General features: G+C 39.2%; 1 protein-coding gene across 15 annotated transcripts in view; it reads right to left on the reverse strand.

The window, feature by feature from the left end:
• Nucleotides 1-23,556, reverse strand: part of DLG2 (discs large MAGUK scaffold protein 2) — a 2,318,993-nt gene that overhangs the window by 773,254 nt on the left and 1,522,183 nt on the right. For all 15 annotated transcript variants that reach the window (XM_027532391.1, XM_027532387.1, XM_027532386.1 and 12 more), the window contains one exon: nt 18,144-18,194. In XM_027532391.1, coding sequence (XP_027388192.1) covers nt 18,144-18,194 — 51 coding nt within the window. The remainder of the gene's footprint in view (nt 1-18,143; nt 18,195-23,556) is intronic.

Genomic DNA, 23,556 nt, shown 5'->3' on the forward strand with positions numbered 1-23,556 from the left:
TGCAGATGACACCACCCTTATGGTAGAAAGTGAAGAGGAACTAAAAAGCCTCTTGATGAAAGTGAATGAGGAGAGTGAAAATGTTGGCTTAAAGCTCAACATTCAGAAAACAAAGATCATGGCATCTGGCCCCATCACTTCATGGCAAATAGATGGGGAAACAGTGACAAACCTTATGTTTTTGGCCTCCAAAATCACTGCAGATGGTGACTGCAGCCATAAAATTAAAAGACACTTGCTCCTTGGAAGAAAAGTTATGACCTAGACAGCTTATTAAAAAGCAGAGACATTACTTTGTCAACAAAGGTCCGTCTAGTCAAAGCTCTGTTTTTTCCAGTAGTCATGTATGGATGTGAGAGTTGGACTATAAAGGAAGCTGAGTACCAAAGAATTGATGCTTTTGAACTGCAGTGTTGGAGAAGACTCTGGAGAGTCCCTTGGACTGCAAGGAGATTCAACCAGTCCATCCTAAAGGAAATCAGTCCTGAATATTCATTGGAAGGACTGATGGTGAAACTGAAACTCCAATACTTTGGCCACCTGATGCAAAGAACTGACTCACTGGAAAAGACCCTGATGCTGGGAAAGATTGAAGGCGGGAGGAGAAGGGGTCGACAGGTGATGAGATGATTGGATGGCAGCACTGACTCAGTGGACATGAGTTGGTGTAAACTCTGAGAGTTGGTGATGGACAGGGAGGCCTGGTGTGCTGCAGTCCGTGGGGTCGCAAAGAGTCGGACATGACTGAGCGACTGAACTGAACTGAAAGTCTGTATGAAAGAATGCTTTTCAGGCTTATATCAAAGACAGTTACAGAAAACAAGACAGCAAGTCTGGTCAGCACTCCAGGTAGTAGATCTCCCTGAAATAACGGCTCTAATTCACAGGTCTGGCTCCCTTACTAACTCTTGGCTCTCTGCAGGAAGAGACTGTATCATGTGCTACTTGTTCACAGCGTCTAATACACCTGTGACAGAAGAGATGCTCAAGTAATGCCTGCTGAGTGAAAAAAGCATAAGTTCCAGGCATCACAATCAACACTTATCTGTAGAATGAAAGAAAAAATTTAGGGGGAAAGTAATAATCAGGAGACTGCCAGAGGAAGAAGATCATGTGGGAAATAAAGACATGGGGAAGCTGTGGTTCTTCTGTAGAAGAGTCTGGGGATGAAGTAGATGTTAATATTATTTTGTTAAAATTCAAGGCCTCTCACGTGAAGAGAACTAGACCAGTAACAATAATAATTGCCAGTTCTTGTATAGTACTTTTTAGGTCCGGGCACTGTTTTAACTACTTCATTGTATATTTATGAACACATTTAGTATTCACAACAATCCTATGAAGGTGGTGGTATTATTATCCCTATTTTACAGATGAGGATACTGAGGTACAGACTCAGAGACTTGCTCACATTCACAAAGGTAACCAGTGTTAAAGCCACAGTTTGATCTCAGGCTAAAGTGCTGTAAAGTCCACACTTGAAATACTTTCCAATGTTGGTAAAACAATTTGGTAGAAATTACTAGAAGAGAGTCAAATCAATGTAAGAATTACTTTTCAAACAGTAATGCTCAAGATTTAGAGGGTTAAAGGGCTTTCCCACTTATTGGAGGTACACGATAAAAATTTGTTATTTCGATGTGTTTCCCATGAGTCTAAACATTCATGATAGTTATTTTTCAATGCATGTATATGGAATTTAGAAAGATGGTAACAATGACCCAATATGCGAGACAGCAAAAGAGACACAGATGTAAAGAACAGACTTTTGCATTCTGTGGGAGAAGGCGAGGGTGTGATGATTTGAGAGAATAGCACTAAAACATGTATATTACCATATGTGAAAGAGATCACCAGCCCAGGTTCAATGCATGAGACAGGGTGCTCAGGGCTGGTGCATTGGGATGACCCTGAGGGATGAGATAGGGAGGGAGGTGGGAGGGGGGTTCAGGATAGGGAACACATGTACACCCGTGGCTGATTCATGTCAATGTATGGCAAAACCCACTACAATACTGTAAAGTAATTAGCCTCTAATTAAAATAAATAAATTAATTAAAAAAAAAACTGAACAAGGTATTAGGCCCAGGGTTTTAAAATTTTATACAAACAAAAAAATCTAAAAAAGAAAAAGAAGAGCAAGTTTAAATTATTTGGGTGATTTCAAATCTAATTTGACATGAGAGAAAGTCTGATTTCGGCTTAACTTTGGAAATTAATTAACCACATTTTGATATATTTAGTTTGTTTTACCTCCAATGAGTGTTCTTTGGAAGGACTGATGCTGAAGCTGAAACTCTAATACTTTGGCCACCTGATGCGAAGAGCTGACTCATTTGAAAAGACCCTGATGCTGGGAAAGATTGAAAGTAAGAGGAGAAGGGGATGACAGAGGATGAGATGGTTGAATGGCATCACCAACTCAATGGACATGAGTTTGGATTTGTTTGCTATTAAAACAAAACCCAACAACAAGAGTTGGAGAGAAAAGAGCAAGGCTGGAAGTTAAAGATGTGATTTAGACTGGCCTTTGCTCTGTATTGAGTGACCTTGCAAAACCCATGTCAATGTTTTCTGAGCCCTCGTTTGCTCATTTTTAAAGTGAGTGGCAAATTTTCTTTTCCTAATTCACAGGGTAGCTTGAAAGATGAATGATATCTGAAAAATATTTGAAAATAATGAAATAATATTAAAGCATGAGCTGCATCATAATTATATGTTATATTAGTTAAATAAAGTAATAAAACTGTATGCATAGTAGAACCAATTATGGCTTCATAAAACATGGATATAGTCTCAGGAGGAAAGTTTAAAAAATACAGTTGAAACACAGCTTGAATTTCATTTTTTGAATTAGAAAAATACCAAGTTTGCAAGATGTGATGTCATGAAAGAGGATAGTGAAAAAGTTGGCTTAAACCTCAACATTCAGGAAACGAAGATCATGGCATCTGGTCCCATCACTTCATGGGAAATAGATGGGGAAACAGTGGAAACAGTGTCAGACTTTATTTTTCTGGGCTCCAGAATCACTGTAGATGGTGACTGCAGCCATGAAATTAAAAGACGCTTACTCCTTGGAAGGAAAGTTATGACCAACCTAGATAGCATATTCAAAAGCAGAGACATTACTTTGCCAACAAAGGTCCGTCTAGTCAAGGCTATGGTTTTTCCAGTGGTCATGTATGGATGCGAGAGTTGGACTGTGAAGAAAGCTGAGTGCCAAAGAATTGATGCTTTTGAACTGTGGTGTTGAAGACTCTTGAGAGTCCCTTGGATTCTGCAAGGAGATCCAACCAGTCCATTCTAAAGGAGATCAGCCCTGGGATTTCTTTGGAAGGAATGATGCTAAAGCTGAAACTCTAGTACTTTGGCCACCTCATGCAAAGAGTTGACTCATTGGAAAAGACTCTAATGCTGGGAGGGACTGGGGGCAGGAGGAGAAGGGGACGACAGAGGATGAGATGGCTGGATGGCATCACCAACTCGATGGACGTGGGTTTGAGTGAAGTCCGGGAGATGGTGATGGACAGGGAGGCCTGGTGTGCTGTGATTCATGGGGTCACAAAGAGTCGGACACAACTGAGCGACTGAACTGAACTGATGTCATTTTTGTTTTTTTTCTCAAGTTAGGGTAGCATTATTGAGCTGTGAGTAAAGTTTAAGCAAATGGTGGGGAGAGGCGCATGACTTATTGCTCAAACATTAAGAAACAATCCCACAGAGAAATAAATTCCTCCCCATCTACCTCCTACTGTCTTTGTCTTTTTCTTGAAGCTGCTTTCCACCTTGCGATGTGAATCAAAGACATTTTGCCATTGGGCTTGTTGTTTCCTTTTGATAAACGTGTAAGACTTAAGGGCAATCTGAATATATCATGGCTGGTTCAAGAATACTCTATTCTAAAAAAGTCTTCCATATTTTTCCTGCTTACTGATGGCACCACATTTGAAGACAGCTCATCCAGTTCTGCCACATACTAATTTTGTGATCATGGATAAATGCCTTAACTTCTTTGACCTACAGTTTTCTTCTTGGTAAAAGAGAGGCTGTAAAACTTATGTCACAGACTAATTGTTAAAATTTGAGATAATCAAAAAAGTGAACAACATACAAAGCTAAACTTTCAGTAAATGATATCGATATACTTAGTATGGCACCAGCATTAGAGAGAGCATGAGCGTTGGCTCCAGCTTAAAAGAAGGTCCTATCCACCCATCCAACTATAAACACATGGAAACACATACAAATACATGAAAGACATATATATATATATATATAATATAAAATGTGTACAAAATTTATACATGTATGTGAGTGTGTACAGAAACATGTCTGTGTATATAACACACCATCAGGATGAAACACTAATCTCTGTATCTTGTCAAGAGACATAAATGAGTCTTCTAGTGACTCTGCTAGTGATATACTTTGTTCTTCTCTGTGTGTGTTAGCCGCTCAGTCGTGCCTGACTCTTTGCAATCCCATGGACTGCAGCCTGCCAGGTTCCTCTGTCCATGGGATTCTCTAGGCAAGAATAGTGGACTGGGTTACCATGCCCTTCTCCAGGGGGATTCTTCCCAACCCAGGATCGAACTAAGGTCTCCTGCATTACAGGCAGATTCTTTTCCATTTGAGCTACCCAGGGAGTGATTCAAAACAGCCAGATGTAAATGCCAAGCATGAAAAGGATTTCAGCCATTAAGGGCCTCTACATAAAAGGTAGACAGGATATGAACACAGATGACAATGAGAAAGCCGTGAGGTGATGAAAAGGATGGATAAGCTAACTCTGACTTGGGAACTTGACCAAGCTTTTCAGAGAAGCTAACACATAAGCTGAGTTTTGAGGAAGAACTTCTCAGTCAAAGATAGTAAGGGAGTGAAGAGCAGTCTTAGGATCAACAGAACCTAGTTGGTGATCCTGAATTAAATTCAAGGTGACATTCTTCTCAATGACTAAATGTCTTTGTTTAATTTATGCTGAGTCTATACAGACCAAATATTTTTAAACTATGAAAGTACACCTTGGAGGTTCTGATACCTATGAATATTTTCTTATTATGTACGCTCTGTTTCTCCAAAGGATAGATGATTTGAAAGTGCAAAAATACCTAAATCTCATCAAGCTAAGTAGATAAAATAGAAGCTTTTAAATCCACTAGTTCTAATTGCTTCTCAAATAAGTTTCAGTTTCCTTACTGTGCATCTCTGAGATATTAAAACTATTTTTCTTCTCCCTGTTTTTTTTCTTTTTCCTTTCTCCCCGTTAAAGCAGGTGTTCATTGTAGAGGGAGGTAAGGAGAGGGAGAGTTGAAGTCAGAAGCAGCCTGCAAAGACCTCCCTGCTTCTGTTTCCAAAAACCTAAGCCCTTTGAAGAAATTAAAGGGTTTTTGGAGGAAGTAAAAGAGGAAAGAGGAGTCCTCTGCAGAGGGAATAAGTGGTTTCCCAAATGGAGGGGCAGGGGAGAGAGATTCCTTGAACCTGAATATGCATGTGTGCGTGCTAAATCATGTCAGTTGTGTCTGACTCTTTGTAACCCATGGACCATAGCCCACCAGGCTCCTCTGTCCATAGGATTCTCCAGACAAGAATACTGGAGTGGGCTGCCAAGCACTCATCCAAGGGACCTTCCCAACCCAGGGATCAAACGCGTGCCTCTTATGTCTACGCGCTTTGGCAGGCAGGTTCTTTCCCACTAGCACCGCCTGGGAAGCCCTGACCTGGAATAAGAGAGAAGGAACAATTTTCAGAGATAAAGGATTTTCAGGTATGTCTAAGGGGATGGGGCCCTAAAGTTTAAGCTTCCTCATGACCCGTTTATGTCTTTCAGGATTTGTTTAGTTGTGAGTCACTGAACCTTCCCCCACCATCCCCCTCCCGCTGCCCCCCGACCACCACCATTTAAACTGGTAACACAACAAAAGAGATTAACAGAAATTCAGAAGGAGGGCTTCAGAGATGGTTTGCTTCTCAGTTTCAAGATGTCACCAAGACTGTTCTTTACCCCCATTTACCTACTCTGCCTTCTAAAATGGTACTTCATTCTAAAACTGCAATACTCTTCTGGCCATCAAATGGCTCTAAGCTACTATCTGAGCTACAGGCTTCCTCACTTCCTGCCCATGAAACAGGGTGGGTTTCTGTCATGGAATTCTAAGCAAGAGTCACAATTCACTCTGACTGTACTGAAATAGGTTGAGTATTCACCACGGATGGCGGCTAAGGGCCTTTCTCCATCAGTGCTCATTGGCTTAAATCAGTAAGGACCTATCGCATGAGTTCAGAGTTGCCTTAGCCTCCATCAAAGCACATGGGTTGTGTGGATAAAGGTGGACATCTGAACCAAAATCTGGACTCAATTAGCAAAGAGGAACGGGTGAAGAGAAAGACATGGGTAGATAACTGACAAATGTCCACTACATCGTCAGCAGAAACGGGCAGACCTGCAGGAACAGCTCAGAGAGAAACCAGAGGTGTTGCAGCAGTTACCTGTGAGGACACGTGACCAGTGTGGAGGCTGTCTTGTCACTGAACTATGAGATATCTCTGGAGGTGGTTGAAGTGTTTGAGGGAAAAAAAAAACAACACAAAAAATGACTAAGTTTACATGTGCTGCTAGCCTGACAATATATCTACAGAAAAACGGAGATTCATCCCTTAGAGTTTGTTCAGTGGCAAGTAATAACATTTCCGGCTTTACCAGTTCTCGAGATGGGGTACTTAGTAACTCAGGCATGATTGCTGGGCCCCTGTCCTACATTGCTTCTTGGGTCTTTGTTTTCCAATAATTTCAGGGCCTAGTATCTCCACCATGATTCTGAAGTTTAGAGCATCCCTGAGTTAGAGCTTTCTTTGCCATACCTCCTTAACCATCCACACTGTGTTGATATACAGGCCAGGAAAATAGATTTACTCTGATTAGAAAACTTATTTGGGAATAGTAGAATTTTGCCATTTCTGGGCATGTCTATCCCGTTGTTGATTTTTGTCTTAAAGCTGTTAATTTTAGAATCAGGTGTGCTTGCAATAGCATCAGATGTGCTGGTAATAACCAAGAGCATGTCAGGAAAAGCTGAGGGTCACAGTATAACAAGTGGTTTCCAGAAGGAAATATATTGGCCAGTTTAGATGATGCGAAGCTCAGGGTAAGGATCTAGAAGGGAGTGCTTGGTAATACTCCGGTGACAGATGGTTTGTGGGGTGAAAGAAGGGAGATAAGTCAGCCTGGAGCTATAAAGAAAAATGGAGAAGGCTGGAGTCAGCAGCTGAATTTCAGCTAAAGGCATTTTGTGCCCATTTATCTAAATCAGGCCTTTGAGGTATGTTTACCAGGTAATCCTCAATCCTGAGACTTTGATGCTTGCATCTAAAGAAAAGTTAGATTAATGACCCCCCAAATGTCTGTAAACCATATTTCTCACAGTAAATTTTTTTTTCTGACATCTGAGGCCAATGGTTAACACTGCAAAGCTCTTTCCGCATGTACAAAAAACTTGCTAGCCTCCAAATCAGAGAAGTTTCTAGACAGTAGAGACTTAAATTCATAGACCTGTCGGTAGGCATTCTCTTTACCTGCCACTTTTTTTTTTTTTTTTTTGTTCTTTTATTTCCTGGGAGTTGAAACACAGTCATCGGTTACTTTACAGGAGACACATGCCTAAGCTTTGCGGTATTAAGGTTTATTACAACCTGCCAACAGCATTCCCTACCAGAGAGCTCAGCTTTATGACCTTACCTCAGTGGTGGGAGACACAGTTAGACTTTAGAGAAGATAAATCTAAGCAAGGTGACATTTATTTTGAGAACAGGCTATAGCAGCCTGAGCCTGGGGCAGGAGCTATTCAAGAACTTCCCCAGAGTGATAGCTAAAATACAAAACCAAGATACATTTGCATAAATACACTAGGCAAGTTATGGATGCCAGATTTGAACCAATCTGGCTAAGAAGAATTTAAGGGGAGGTCTCCCAGGGGCAGGGGATCCTGGTAGGCTGCCGTCTATGGGGTCGCACAGAGTCGGACACGACTGAAGTGACTTAGCAGCAGCAGCTCATGTAGCCAATGAGAAGAGAGTGGCTGTCCAGTTGGGTCTTTAGGGTAGATATAACATAGAAATTGGATGCTACCAGTGTGTTCTCTCTTTCTCTCTCCCTCTTCGTTAACTTCTGTCTCTGTCTCTCTCTGTGGGAAGCCTCATTTTCTCAGATGAGCTTGCTCCACGAGGCAGGAAATTCATATGGCAACCACTCTTTCTCTCCTCTCTCAGAACTCTACTGCACAGCTGGAATGCAACACCTCTCCATTCCACAAACTCCAGTGTGAAAAATCCTGAGCAGTGCTTGTATTTGGCTTAGTCTGACTCAGGTGTCAGCCTGTAAACTATATCAAGTCCCCAAGAAGAGTTTTTAAAATAAAGATTTCTCATGTCCCACATACCCAAGATTCTGATTCATTTAGTCTAGGGCATGGTTCAGGGATCTGTGTTATTATTATTATTTTTACTAGCTTGCCAGGTAATTTCAATGAGTAGCTCTGGTTCAGTCAACTGTGTGACCATGCATGCTATGACTGGCAGTGATCCTCAGAATGTGGTTGGAATGGGGAGAGAAGCAGTTCCCCCAAAAGAAGAAGAATGCTCCTCCTGCCAGTTCTAATGTGCAGACAAAAAAAAAAAAAAAAAAAAGCTAACTATTTCATATGTAGAGACTGGAAGTGAAAGATCATTAGAATAAAATATTTAAAAGCATCTGAAGCAAATATCATAGCCAAAAGCTACTGAACAGAAAAGAAAACGGTAACCGCTTGTAGTCTAGCCAGGAGCTAAATTCTTGTGAGCTAACAAAGAAGGGCGGAGAAGGCAATGGCACTCCACTCCGGTACTCTTGCCTGGAAAATCCCAGGGATAGAGGAGCCTGGAAGGCTGCATGCAGTCCATGGGTGGCTGAGGGTCAGACACGACTAAGCGACTTCACTTTCACTTTTCACTTCCATGCACTGGAGAAGAACTGGCAACCCACTCCAGTGTTCTTGCCTGGAGAATCCCAAGGACAGGGGAGCCTGATAGGCTGCCGTCTATGGGGTTGCACAGAGTCAGACATGACTGAAGTGACTTAGCAGCAGTAGCAGCAACAAAGAAGGGAAAACAGAGCTACAAAAAGTTTGGAGTTATTCTAGAGAAAGCTATGGCTGCAAACTCAAGGGCAGACTCCATTTATATACTTAAAATGCATTCATAATTGGGAACATAGACCTTTTGGAGATCACTTAAGAAGCTTATCATTTGCCATTAAAAAAAAAAAAAAAAACTCTCTCCCTTTCTCTCTCTCTCACACACACACAAACACACACAGAAAAGCAGAAGCATACGTTTGCCCCTTGACCTAGGCCTAGAATCATGGCCTAAAGTTAACCAACAGTGACATCTTCGAAAGAAAGAATGAGGCTTAGATAAAGGTGCATTTACACACTTGATAAAAACTAATATTGAGCATCTATGCTGTTCCATGAACTATTTAAGGCATTTTACATGTTATTTCTATTTTTCACAACAGTGGTAGACAACAGATACTAGTATTACATTCATCATGAAGAAAGCGGAGGCTTAGCAGGTTAAGTCATTTCTTCAAGGTCACATAGAAAGTGGCCCATTCTGGATTCAAAAGAAGTCTGAACTCAAAATTGTGCTTCTTCGGACTGCTTATGTGAATCTACACTTGTTCTAGAAAACTTGCAATACCTTCCACAAAGCCAATAACACTTTGATCAAAATTCACACATATTAAGTAAATATTTTTACATCTAAATACACACTTACGTTTGGATGATATCTATATCTGTAAACATACATATGTGTGTATACATTTCAAACACACTAAAATATACACTGATAACTGCAAATGTGTAAAATTTAGAGTTTAAGAAGATTATCTAGCATTAAAATTATTTAACTAAAATAGAATAAGACTGTACTATAGCTGACTATATGAAATCCCATCAAATATCTTCAGGACTCTGGCTTTTTATTCCTGTTACTACTAATTTGAAATAGATAAAGAGATCCAGAAGAAAATCTGAAATTTAGAAACCTAAAGCCTCTACATTACTTGAAGCAACAGACCCTTAATTCCATTTGAATTTAGGAATTTTCATCTTCATGGAAACTCTATAGTGTGAGATAAATAAATTTGGCCCGATTCAGACACCCAAGGAATTTCTAGTTAATTTGAAGCCTGGATTACTCTGGAGACTTCATCAGTAGACAACTTTAGTTGGTTACTGCTTACCTGCAGTTTACAAATACTGTTTAAAAAAATTCCCAAGTTATCCACCTGACACCCCAAACTCAGTTCATCTACAGGAATCACTTTTCTCTGCCCTATAGATATGTTGATTTTGGCATGGGTCTAATAATAAGTAACAAAATCAATGATTTATACTTAGGAATATGGCTCAGCTCTTAAAAAAAAAATTGCAAAAGAATATCCCCGACGTGTCAGACAGAATATTCAAATAGTGTCACATGGCCATACATTCTGCAGCTGTCAGGAAAACACTCCAAATGTTCTTTTTCTTTTTTTGGAGGCTGTGGTAGGGGTCGGCAGATGGTCAGATAGTCACTTCAACATCTCTGCTAAACTGTAGTCATGCATGCTGGTCAGGGTTATGAAGGCATGATGAATCTATTATCCATGCTGGGTCAACAGGCTTCTCTTTATACAAACCACATTAGGGATATGTAACCTATTAATTTCATTCATGAATAATGGATAAATCATTCAGAGGCACAGACATTATACTCAGCTACCTTTATTAATGTCACAAGAGTTGAGGGTGTCAGGAAGGCTTGAAATATCACAGGTGTCCACGCTGAGAGGCGCAGATTGTGTAAATGAAAGGAATTTGTTGGGCTATTGTCTAGGCCTCTTTGACATCTTTGCTCTCTCTGGCATTTTCTCATCCTACAAAACATCAGAATCTCTTCTAAGATTCTTAAAATATTTTGAATCATCTCCTCCACCATCATTATTGGCAGAATTCAGTCATTAATTTATGGCACCCCACTCCAGTACTCTTGCCTGGAAAATCCCATGGATGGAGGAGTCTGGTAGGCTGCAGTCCATGGGGTCGGGAAGAGTCGGACAGGACTGAGCGACTTCACTTTCACTTTTCACTTTCATGCATTGGAGAAGGAAATGGCAACCCACTCCAGTGTCCTTGCCTGGAGAATCCCAGGGATGGGGGAGCCTGGTGGGCTGCTGTCTATGGGGTCGCACAGAGTCAGACACGACTGAAGTGACTTAGCAGCAGCAGCAGCAGTCATTAATTTTCTGTCTTAAAGGGCACATCTGCATTGTCTGTTGAATCCTGTATACCCAATACTGCAGCTAAAGTGATCTTTTTCAAACACAAGTATGATTATATTACTTTTTTCTGCCTAAAATTTTCCAAAGGCTCGCCATTGTCTCCAAGATACAATTTAAAATTTAAATGTTATCCAAGGCATCTATGTTTCCAGTCCTTTCCATCCTTCCTGCCTGCTTTTTCTCTCTCTCTGAGTCTCACTTCAAAACTTGAGCCACAGCCATCCTGAACTGTTGCTACCTGCAGTTCCTTGAGCATGTCACTTTGCCATGGACCCCTGCACATTTGCACTCGCTGTTTCCTGAGAGGTCCGCTTCTCCTTCCTTGTCCATGGCCAGTTTCCCTTCACCCTTCAGGTACAATGCCTCAGAGAAGTACTCCATTCTGGGCCGGGTAGTCACTGCATTCTGTTCTTCATTATGGTTTCTGCCCATTTACTTTTCTGTGTCCTCCCCCAGGTGGTGAAAGTCTACGAAACAAGGGCTGTGCTCAGCGCCCTTGTTCAAAAAGTGCTGGACACCTAAGTGTCCATAAGACAGGGGTGGGATTCACCATGTACGGCAAAGCAGCCAGTGCATCGGCTGATGCTACTATAGGGAAGGAGTCATCAACGTGCCCTCAAATTGGGCAGTGGTTTTACCTTTTCTTTTAATATTCTCATAGGAATATAAAGAACACTACAATAAAATTCCTTCCATCAAGGAACTCACATCTCAGTGGAAAAGACATTTTCTTCATCATTTACTGTGAGAAATTCTCTACTTGTGTTAATTTATGCAGGGGAACCTTTCCCAAGAGGGGAAGTCAAGAAGAATTTCTTGGAGGAAAAAACACTTGAGCTTAATTTGGTGCAATTTAACTCAGCGGCAATGAGCTTAGGTTTTCATGTCTGGTGGGCATGGAGCTGGATCCCAGTTCTGTCTTTGACTAACGCTGTGACTTTTGACATGTGACTTAATTTTTGAGTTTAATTTAAACTCATTTAAATTATGTGTTCTAATGTGTTAAATGAAGTCAGCAATATCCACCTCACCGGGATGTTACTAAATGTGATTAGCTTATTACTAAACTAAATGTTACAGAGATGAAATGCATAAAAAATGTGAGCTGTAACACATATAGCAAAGACCATAACTTCCTTATTGTGTTCCTTTGTTTAGTCATGTCCAACTCTCTGAGACCCCATGGACTGTAGCCTGTCAGGATCCTCTGTCCATGGAATTTTCCAGGCAAGAATAATGGACTGAGTTGCCATTTTATACTTCAGAGGATCTTCCCAACCCAGGAATTGAACCTCATCTCTCACATGTCCTGTACTGGCAGCCTGATTCATTGGATGTCTAACATCAATTCAAGTAATGGGGAGAAAGAACAGGGAAAGCTGGCATGAAAAGAATTCCTGTTGGATTGATGTAAATTGTTCATTGAGACTAAGAAGCTAGGTTTTAAGCTTCCTCAGTGATCCTATAAATAATGTTTGTGAGAACTATCAAATTAGCATGAGGGAAATGTTAAGAATAATAAGGATGCATGCTATTCTAAACCTTTATATTAACTCCTTTAACAACCATAACAGAAGGGATAGGCTACCCACTCCAGTATTCTTGGGCTTCCTTTGTGGCTCTGCTGGTAAAGAATCCGCCTGCAATGTGGGAGACCTGGGTTCCATCCCTGGGTTGGAAAGATCCCCTGGAGAAGAGGAAGGCTACCCACTCCAGTATTCTGGCCTGGAGAATTTCATGGACTGTATAGTTTATGGGGTCGCAAAGAGTCAGACACTACTGAGCAACTTTCACTTTCAATAATCACAAAGGCCTAGGAAGTGGTTACAAATACCTTAGTCTCATTTCCAGATGTGGAAATTGAGACACAGAAATGTTAAGTACTCAACTCAAAGTAACTTGACCAGTGACAGAGCCAAACACAGGCCACGTGTCTCTGTTCCGCTGTACGTGCGGTGACTGAGCGTAGGCATAAACCCGAATAGTCACTGAATGCATACTGCATTCCAGACACTGTTCTAGGTGAACTGGATATAGAGCTGACTGTATATTTACATATAGCGTATATTTAAGGAGGAGATAGATGTTAACAAAGTAAACAATACATAAATAAAATACATAAATACTATAAATTTCAGATGTTAGTAAGGACAATTATATGACAATAAAACTATGAGAAGGAAAAAAAAAGTAATGGGGAAGCTACACTAACTTCAGTGGAGTACAAAGGGGAGATTTTTTCGAGAAGGAGACATTTGAGTTGATGTTTCAATGATGAAATGAGCAAATCTTATAAAGAGCTGAGGGGAGATTTTCCCAGGCACATAGAATACCACATATAAATGCCTCAGGTGGGTAAAGCTTGGCATTTGAGGAATGATGAGAAAGTCAGTGTGGTCAGAGTAAACTGTTCTAGGAGTTGAAGGTTAGGCCATAATGTTAGGGAAAGAAGCAGAGGTCAGATCATATACAGCCTTATAGGTAATGAGTGTAATTATCACCTCTTGGAGGGTTTTAGGAATAAAAGTGGTATGATCAGGTTTCTACTTCAAAAAAGATCACTCTGGCTACCTTCTGGAAAAGAATGGGCAGAAGCAGAAGCTATTACTGTGGTCCAGGCATGGCGTGATATTGATTTGGACCAAGAGTCAGCAGAGTGCTAAGATGTGACTGATTTTGAAATATATTTTTACGGTAGCACCAATAAGACTTTTGCCAGATACCAAGGGAAAAAGAGTAATTATACAAGACTTCTCGATACATTATTTTCGGCCTGAATTACAAGGAATATTATAGAGTCAATGAGTTCAGATGACGAATATTAAGAGAGAAGCAGCTTAGGCCCTGAGGACAGGAAGTACCGGGAAATCATGAATTCTGTTAGGAATATATCAAATTTGGGTACTGGGTTTCTGGAGTGTTCCTACATTTAGAGGAAGAACCAGCAAGGAGACTGAGAAAGGGCACCGATGAGATGGTAAATAAACAGGAGAGTGCTTTGTTCTGGAAGGCAAGAAATTAACACCTTTGAGGAAGGAGGCAGTGACAGCCACATCAAGCGCTGCTGAGAAGTCAGGACTGAGAACTGAGGCTTGTACTCAGCAAGATGGAACTTGCTGGAACTTTGACAGGGACCGTTTTAGAGCTACTGTGAGGATGAAAACATGAATAGGTTAACATAAGAAAAGGAAGTCCTAAAGTGGAGTTAATGCAGATAGACAGTTTTCCTAGATTTCAGTTAAGCTCAATAGAACAACGAGGCAATAATGGATGAGGAACATTGGGACACATTTTTTTTAAGATGAGAGCTATTATCACGATAAATTAAATTTATCTAGGGAAAAAAAAAAATAAAAGGGCAAGAGAGAAACTGATATTACAGGAGAGAGAGGAGAAAACTCCAGAAGCAAATTCCTTAAATGGACAAGAGGTTATGGAGTCCAGGTTACAAGCGAAGAGCTGGCCTTGGAAAGAATCAGGGAACAAAGAGAGCACACTAGTGAATCTGGTGGTAGGAAGTAAGGCGGTTTTCATTTGATGGCTTAGATTTTCTCAAGGACATATGGAGAGAAATTAATAGTTAAGAGCAAGGACGAGGGAGGGGGTGTTTGAGATTTGAGGAGATGAAATGAGATAGGAAACTATTTTCCCAGAGACCGAGAAAAGGATTTTTCTAAAGAAATTGCTAAGAAGTGGTTGGTTGTTTTGAGAGTTCGTTTGAAGTTATAAATTTAAAGTGAGACGACTAGGTGCTTCTCTTGCCATGTCTAGTTGCTCAGGCGCTGGCATGGAGTAATTAGGAAGGTGTAAGTTTAACCACAGTAGGTTAATAAGGGCTGAGATGACCACAAAAAAAAAAGAGAGAGAAGGAAAAATGCTGAGTGTGTAAGACAGAAAATTAGATGGACCAGGAAACATAGGCCTAGGGGAGGAGGAAAGTGAGTGAAATCAGATTCAAGGTCCCAGTGGGGAGAGGAGGTGTACTAGAACAAATGATAAGGACACAGAGGTGGTGGAGGTGCTCAGAGAAGGCGATGCTCGACAGCGAGGTCTTGGAAGGGCTAGAGCTAAGGGCAAGGATAAGCTTCAGACTGCGCCTGAGACCCTTCGGGCGGGAAGTAAAGGCGGTGAGACGGCATGCAAGCTCATGAAGTGAGTGTGGACACACACTAGAACCCACCACTGTTTGACTCATAGAGAATGTTCTACCTCACACCACTGCTGGCGTCTATTTCTGAGCTATAAAACCAGGGTAACTAAATGGTGTTACAGTCAAGACGTATATATGTGTAGGGTTTGGGGGGCGAGAGGTTGACCTCCTAAGGGTAAGATCTGTGTAGTGGAAAGAGATCCTACGCTTAGAAGGCACTTCTATTGTCATCTTTTAATTCTTACTGGTTTTTAAGCAAAGGCCTCCCACTTTGATTTTGCACATTTTCCTACAATTTATATAGCTATTTCTGGACAGATGATTAGTGATTTAGGAGAAATGTCTTCTCTTTCCTCATTTGGGTTGATTTTCTATAAACCTCACTTTTATCCATTTTGCATGCCTTTAAAATAATTTATCAAAGTTCATAATGGAAGTTTTAAAGAACTCATCTGTCAAACACTTAACTTTTAATGTAAATTTCCTTTTAAAGCCATTCACAATAAAAATTAGGCTGGAAGTAAGAAATTACCTGACTAATAAAACTGAATAATTAGTAAACTGAAGAAGAAAAAAAAAATAAGTTTAAATGTAGATCTAGAGTTTGAATTCATGCTTGGATGAAAGCACAGAAAAAAATACTTGCATTTTTATTTCTTAATGTAAATATATTGCATATTTCCCTGGAGGAGGAAATTGCAATCTACTCCAGTATTCTTGCCTGAAAAATCCCATGGACAGAGGAGCATGATGGGCTACAGTCCAAAGGGTAACAAAGAGTTGGGCATGACTGAGCGTCTGAGCACTCACACACTGCATGTTTATTATGGAAAGTATAGAAAATAAATCTAGACAAAAAGAAGTAACTAACAATTACCTCAAAATCCTTAACAAGAGTTAATAATTTTTAACATTTTGGTATGTATCCTTATTATGATTGTATATTATGCATACACAGATGAAGGTGAAAGAGGAGAGTGAAAAAGCTGGCTTAAAACTCAACATTCATATAATTAAGATCATGGCATCTAGTTCCATCACTTCATGGCAAATAGATGAGGAAACAATGGAAACAGTGACAGACTTTATTTTCTTGGGCTCCAAAATCACTGTGGAGGTTACTATAGCCATGAAATTAAAAGACACTTGTTTCTTGGAAGAAAAGCTATGACAACCTAGACAGAATATTAAAAAGCAGAGACATTACTTAGCCAACAAAGGTTCATTTAGTCAAAGCTAAGATTTTTTTCCAGTAGTCATGTATGACTATGAGAGTTGGACCAGAAAGAAGGCTGAGCACTGAATAACTTATGCTTTTGAACTGTGGTGCTGGGGAAGACTCTTTAGAGTCCCTTAGACTGCAAGCAGATCCAACCAGGCCATCCTAAAGGAAATCAGTCCTGAATATTCACTGGAAGGACTGTTGCTGAAGCTCCAATACTTTGGCCACTTGATGCAAAGAGTCAACTCATTGGAAATGATGCTGGGAAAGACTGAGGGCAACAGAAGGGGGAGACACAGGATGAGATGGTTGGATGGCATCATCAACTTAATGGACATAAGTCTGATCAAATTCCAGGAAACAGTCAAGGACAGAGAAGCCTGGCATGCTGCAGTCCACGAGGTGGCAAAAATCAAACGTGACTGAGTGACGCAGCAACAACAAATGGCTGCTCCAATTTCCAGGCCCACTCAATGGCAGCAAATATTAATCTTTCTTTTAAATGTTTTGCCAATTGGGTTGAGAAAAACTGTTTAGTACAATTGTTTGTTTAATAGTAAGGCTGAGCAAGGTTCTGGATGCTACTGGCCTTTTCTTTTTTGATGAATGTCCTGTTAATACCTTTCAGTCACCTTTTTCTAGGCGTTCTTTGGCCTTTTTCTAGGAGTTCTTTGGCCTTTTTCTAGGCAGTCTTTGGCCTTTTTCTTATTCTTCTCTAAAACGCCTTTATATTTTAGGCTTAGGTACACAAAATTTCCCTAATTTTTCAAATCTTTGCCAAGGCCTGAACAACGTGTTTTCAGAACTCTGCAGGGTTGCTTTTTTTTCTCTATGAGGGAGGTTTTAAAATCCTTCACATATTATTTTAAACTAAGGGAAAAAAAAAGAAACAAAAAGCATGGTAATGGTAGTTAAGAAGATCATATTAATATCACGTAAATGAAAATACAGTATAACATATCTTAAAATGTATAGCAAAAGATTAATAATGAAAACAATAGGAAAAAAGTATTGATCCCTAGGTCAGGAAGATCCCCTGGAGAATGGAATGGCAACCCACTCTAGTATTCTTGCCTGGGAAATCCCATGGACAGAGGAGTCCATGGGGTCACAAAGAATCAGACACGACTGAGCAACTAACATTTTCATTTTCACATCACACAAGCTCACTGAATACTTGGCTTTCCCTATTCATTTTTCCAAACCCTAGCCATGCAGTACACTTAATCAAAGTTCTGGTGGGTTGGTCGGCTTGTCTCCATGCCTTCCACTGCAAACACTTCATTAATATTTTCATTGTGAGTGTGTGTATAATACACACTTGCACATTTCCCCAAGACAACCCATTAGAAAGCAGAATGTGGAATGCAAGATTAGGGTTTTGGATTATTGGATTTTTTTCTTACCCTCTCCAATGTAATTTCTTCAAACTCATATTCAATTTCTGTCCCATTGACCTGTAAATAGGGGAAAAAAATAAAGAAAACTATTAAATACATTTTGAGGAGGAGAGAGCTGCATTTTAAATAACATTAGGGGGTTAAATTGCATCCTGGCTATGAATAAACCACACTTTATTGATGTTTGTGACTGAATGTTCTCTTCCAAATGAAATACAGTCTAAGGTGTTCTCAAATATGACTGAGACTCTACAAACAAAACAAAACAACAAAAAAACCTTCATTGTATCCTTTAAAATTTCTTGTTGTTTGGGAGAGAGAAAACAGCACAAAATATGTACTGTGAGTTTACAAAGAGAAAGCCATCTAGGGGCATTGTTACAATTACAAGGGAAATTTTTTTCATAATATCTTTCAATTTTTCTATGGATAGACTCTAAAATATGACCTTAAAAATCAGTGGTAAGGGCAACACAACCATATTACATTTTTGGCTGTAAAACAGCATTAAGAATGACCGTGTTAGATAAAGAATGCCTTCTCTTTATTGGTTCAAGCTCAGGTAATTTATCCCCATTATCCTCCTGCTATATTTGTTGAGAAGTCCTGACCCTTGTAACCATAGCTTCAGTAGCAATGAGAAAAGAACAAACCAGGACATGCTTGAAATTCCTAGTGAGAAACCATTTTAACCATCCAACCAACCCTTAAATTGATTTGAACTTAGAGAGAGAAACACATTTTAAATATAGTCAGGCAACACAGAACATATGACTTAGATTTCAAGTGACATGAATACAGAACATATGAAGAGCTACTTTAAAATAATCTAACAAATATTAAATTCTCACTTTTATCTATCACAGATCCTTCTCAGCCAGGCAAAATTTCTGAGCAAGGAAATTCTTGAATTGGCTATTGTTGTTGTTGTTGTTAGAATATGTCTCAACAACATTATTAACATTTAGAAATCCATGAGAAAAAACTAATTTTCAAGTAAAAATCCATGATTTTTATAAAATTCTAATTTTACTTTACTGTCCCTTCTTTATAAGAATTTAAACACAGTTCTTGCATATTAAGAGCTTTATGGAGGCAAGGACCAGGCAGCTGCATTAACTAATGGAGCCTGACAAAAAAGAAATAATGAAGGGAAAAAAAGTGAATGGATGAATGACTGAACTAAGTAAATTATTTACCTGATTTATAAACACAGGCATTTGTGGGTTCTCTTCCTTAAGGAATTTGAATATGGTATCATTAACTGAAGGTATAATCATAACTATAATCAGCAAATATAAAGAACAATAGACTTTACTTATATGTGTCCACCAGACACTTAGAGCATGTTTTTGATTTTCTAATTATATGAGCTAATTGGTGAATCACATTTTATTGTGTTACTACATTATCAAACAGCCCTAAACCAAATTTGATTTTCTGGGCTTCAGCAACTTAACGACTCAGGGAAGAGAACTTGAAGATGTTAGAACTAAGCTTTAGCGACTTAACAGTTTTTTAAATTTTATTTTTCACATGAAAAAATCAAAACTCAAACTCCCTCTGTGTTCCCATATTAATTCTTTTTTTGGTCTTTTTTGTTTTTCAAAACTGTTTTTAGTTGACAGAGGAAGTCAGAAAGGGAAGGCTGAATTAATGTAATGTGTTTTAATTCTCACAGTATGGCTCCATGAAGCTTTTCTTCGCTTCAGTGCTCTCTAGAGTGGAGCCCTTCACACTATTAAAGTGCTGCAAACTGCAGTGGGGAAAAAAGAAAGAAAACTTCAAAGAGAAGAAAACAACAAGCCTATGATAATAAATATCAGAGGAGAAAATTTTGTTAGGAAGTGCTTACAAGATAAGAATACTTTAGTGACATACATTGCATAGTTGGGGTCTACCAAAATCCTTCCTTAACATTTGTATGATCATACATGCTGAATTATAAATCCTAGAAGCATTATTTATACATATCCAAGTTTGTATTCAAAAGTTCCCCAGACAGCTACATGAACTATTGATGGCTTTACATTTACTCCATGGGTCTTTAGTTTTCAACCCAAGAAAAAAATGCCATTTGCCTAATTCAATAGTATCCAGGATCTCTTTATAGGAAGGGAAGATGACATCCAGGTGGGGATGTAACCGTCCTTTTAAAAGAAAATATTCCATGACTACAACTGGATCTAGTGAAATTATAAAGGAGTGAAAGGATTTTGGCATAGGTGAGACAATATTTCAAGCTTTACTTGAGGAGCATTTAAAACACGGAATAACAGGAAAGATATTTAAGAGGTTCTAGAGTTTACTGCTTCATCACTAAGAGAGCATGATCTACACCGCCTAAGGGCCCCTAAGAAAAGAAATCCTACACTGATCCTTGGCAAAGACCTCAGGGGAAAGAATGAAATAGAAAGAACTAAGAATACTTCCATTTGATTCATTTCAATATTTGGCAAAACCAATACAATATTGTAAAGTTTAAAAATAAAATAAAATGAAAAAAATATATATCAAAATTTATACCAAAAAAAATAAAATAAACATAAGTGTTATAAAAGTGGGCTGTGACATTTGTGAACATTTAGTAGCTTTCCAGGTCGAGCTAGTGGTAAAGAATCCACTTTTCAATGTAGGAGGTGCAAGAGACACAGGTTTGATCCCTGGGTCAGGAAGATCCCCTGGAAAAGGAAATGGCAACCCTCTCCAGTATTCGTGCCTAGAAAATTCCATGGACAGACTACAGTCTACAGGGTCACAGAGTTGTACACGACTGAGCAACTGAGCACAAGCAGCAAAAATAACTTTTCAGAGGAGTATACCAGTTCAGTAGTCTTTAAATACTTTTTGTTCACATTTGCTTAGAGGAATAGTTACTTACTGAGTGGTAAAGAGCCAAAAGGTATGAATAGTAATTCCCTCCAAGCCATAATTTTGTGTATTCTTACTGTGAAAAACCAAGAAAAACTGTCATGAAGGGCCTCCCATCATCTTCTGGGGGATTTATAGACAATCTATTGTCTCAACTTGCCTTGATGGTCTCACTCTACTTCCAATTAGTTTAACAATATATGCCATTTAATTTAAAAACAAACAAACAAACAAAAAAAAAAAAACCAGGCTTTGGGGCTTCCCTTGTGGCTCAGTGGTAAAGAATCAGCCTGCCAATGAAGGAGACTCTGGTTTGATTTCTGGTCCAGGAAGATCCCAACATGCTGAGGAGCAACTAAGCCCCTGCACCACAAGTACTGAGCCTATGCTCTAGAGTCTGGGAGCCACAACTACTAAGCTCTAACTATTGAAGCCAGCACACTGCAACTATAGAATAGTTCCAGCTCAGAGCTGGAGAAAACCCCATGCAGCAACAAAGACCCAGACAGCCAAAAATAAATAAAATTATTATTTTTTTTTAAAAAGGGGGCTTCCCAAGTGGTGCAGTGGCAAAGATATCTGCCAACACAGGAGATTCAAGAGATATGGGTTCAGTCCTTGGGTCTGGAAGATCCCATGGAGGAGGGCATGGTAACCCACTCTAGTATTCTTGTCTGAAAAATTCCATGGACAGAGCCTGGCAGTCTACCTTCCATGAGGTTTCAAAGAGTTGGATGAGACTGAATGTGCATTCAATTTTGGCTTCCCCGGCAGCTCAGCAGTAAAGAATCCCCCTGCAATGCAGGAGATGCGGGCAGGAGACTGGTTTGATCCCTAGGTCAGGAAGAGTCCCTGGAGAAGGAAAATGGCAACCTCCTCCAGTATTCTTGCCTGGAAAATCCCAATCCATGGAGTCACAAAAGAGTCAGACATGAGTGGGTAGCTAAACAACACTGAAAAATACTGCCAAATACAATTTTTTTCTTGACTAACAATATCTCCTGTGAGGTTTAAGCACCCTGGTAATGTTTTATGGTACTGGTGGTTTGCAGCCTGTACAGCTGCATGGAGATGGTTCCAGTTAACTCAGATCTGGCTCTGACCATCACCCAGCATCGTCTCTCCACCTGGAGAAGTGAGAGAATAGGCAGCTTTCTAGATGTGGAGGGTCAGTAAAGTAGATGGAACTTTCCAGTTTTGAAATATGTTTTTGTTCAGATACTTGATTTTTCTGAACCTAATGGTTATGGAGTGTCAGCTGCTAGGTTTCCATGGTGGCTGGAAAATCAAATTGATGCTACATATTGTCCTGTCCTATTCTGAGCATTTAGCCTTCCTGGCCTCAGATGGAAGTTAAGACAAGAGCATAACCTATTCAAATTCAAACTTGGCATTTAAAATTCTAATTTCATAAACTTTGAGTACTTTATATATGTTTTTCTCTCCCTAACAGCCTTTAGCTAATTTCACTGCTTTTTCCTTTTTATTTCCCTTCAGTGCTATAGTAACCACCTGTCTGGGTGATAATATAATTTGATTTGAGATCTATTTTTATTTCCTGAAAAGAGGTTTTTCATGAATAAGACACGTGAACTAGTCCATGTTTTAATGTTCTTTAACTGGAATCCTAAATAATGATTCCTTTGAATTTTTTGTTCATGTCTATATTGTAATTTCATTAAAACTAACAGCATTCTAAAATGTAAGAAGAATGAATTTTATACATCCCCATATCACATATTAAAACAAGTGCTGAAACATGAATATCCAAGTGTTGGCTTTTTAGGACAAAGCAATTCTACCCAATGAGCAAGTATTGAGCTTGCATGATGTGCCAAGTGATATGAGAGACATTGAGAAAATAAAGATTTTAGTATATTATTCCTATTCTCAAGAAACACACAGTCCTTATAGAGGTGCCACATACAAACATTAAAACCTCACAGAAGTGTGATATCTAATATACAAAATACGGAAGTGAATTTGAGCCACAGCCCCTCTGTTGCCACATGCAAGAGCTATACAGATCCATTTACCATTGGCTGTGTATATATATTTGATTCCTAAGTAGTATAGAATATGACAGTAATGACTAATTCTGTCCATTATTATAAGTGATTATAATACAGTAAATAAGACTTATCTCAATCTTTTGACTTTTAGCATATAAAGCTGAGTGATGAATTTCAACATTGGTTTAAAGGTATCTATGACAACTGGCTTAAAAAAAAAAAGAGTATCTATCCATATACTTACGCCATTTCTGTATCTTTTAAAAAATGTATTTTTTAAGATTGAAATATAACTGCTTTACAATGTCGTGTTAGTTTCTGCTGTACAACAAAGTGAATCAGCTATATGTGTATGCAAGTTAAAACAATAAGTATATACCCATTAAAATGTCTAAAAATAAAAAGAGAAATTTTAGTTACAATAGCACATGATTATCTTTATGAAATTGTTGAGAAGAATAAATGAGAGAACACATCTTAGCTCCTGGCACATAGTAGGTATTCAGTAGTGAGAGCTATTCTAATGAGTTTTGGAT

This window comes from Bos indicus x Bos taurus, chromosome 29 (assembly GCF_003369695.1).
Source record: "Bos indicus x Bos taurus breed Angus x Brahman F1 hybrid chromosome 29, Bos_hybrid_MaternalHap_v2.0, whole genome shotgun sequence".
Taxonomy (NCBI): domain Eukaryota; kingdom Metazoa; phylum Chordata; class Mammalia; order Artiodactyla; family Bovidae; genus Bos; species Bos indicus x Bos taurus.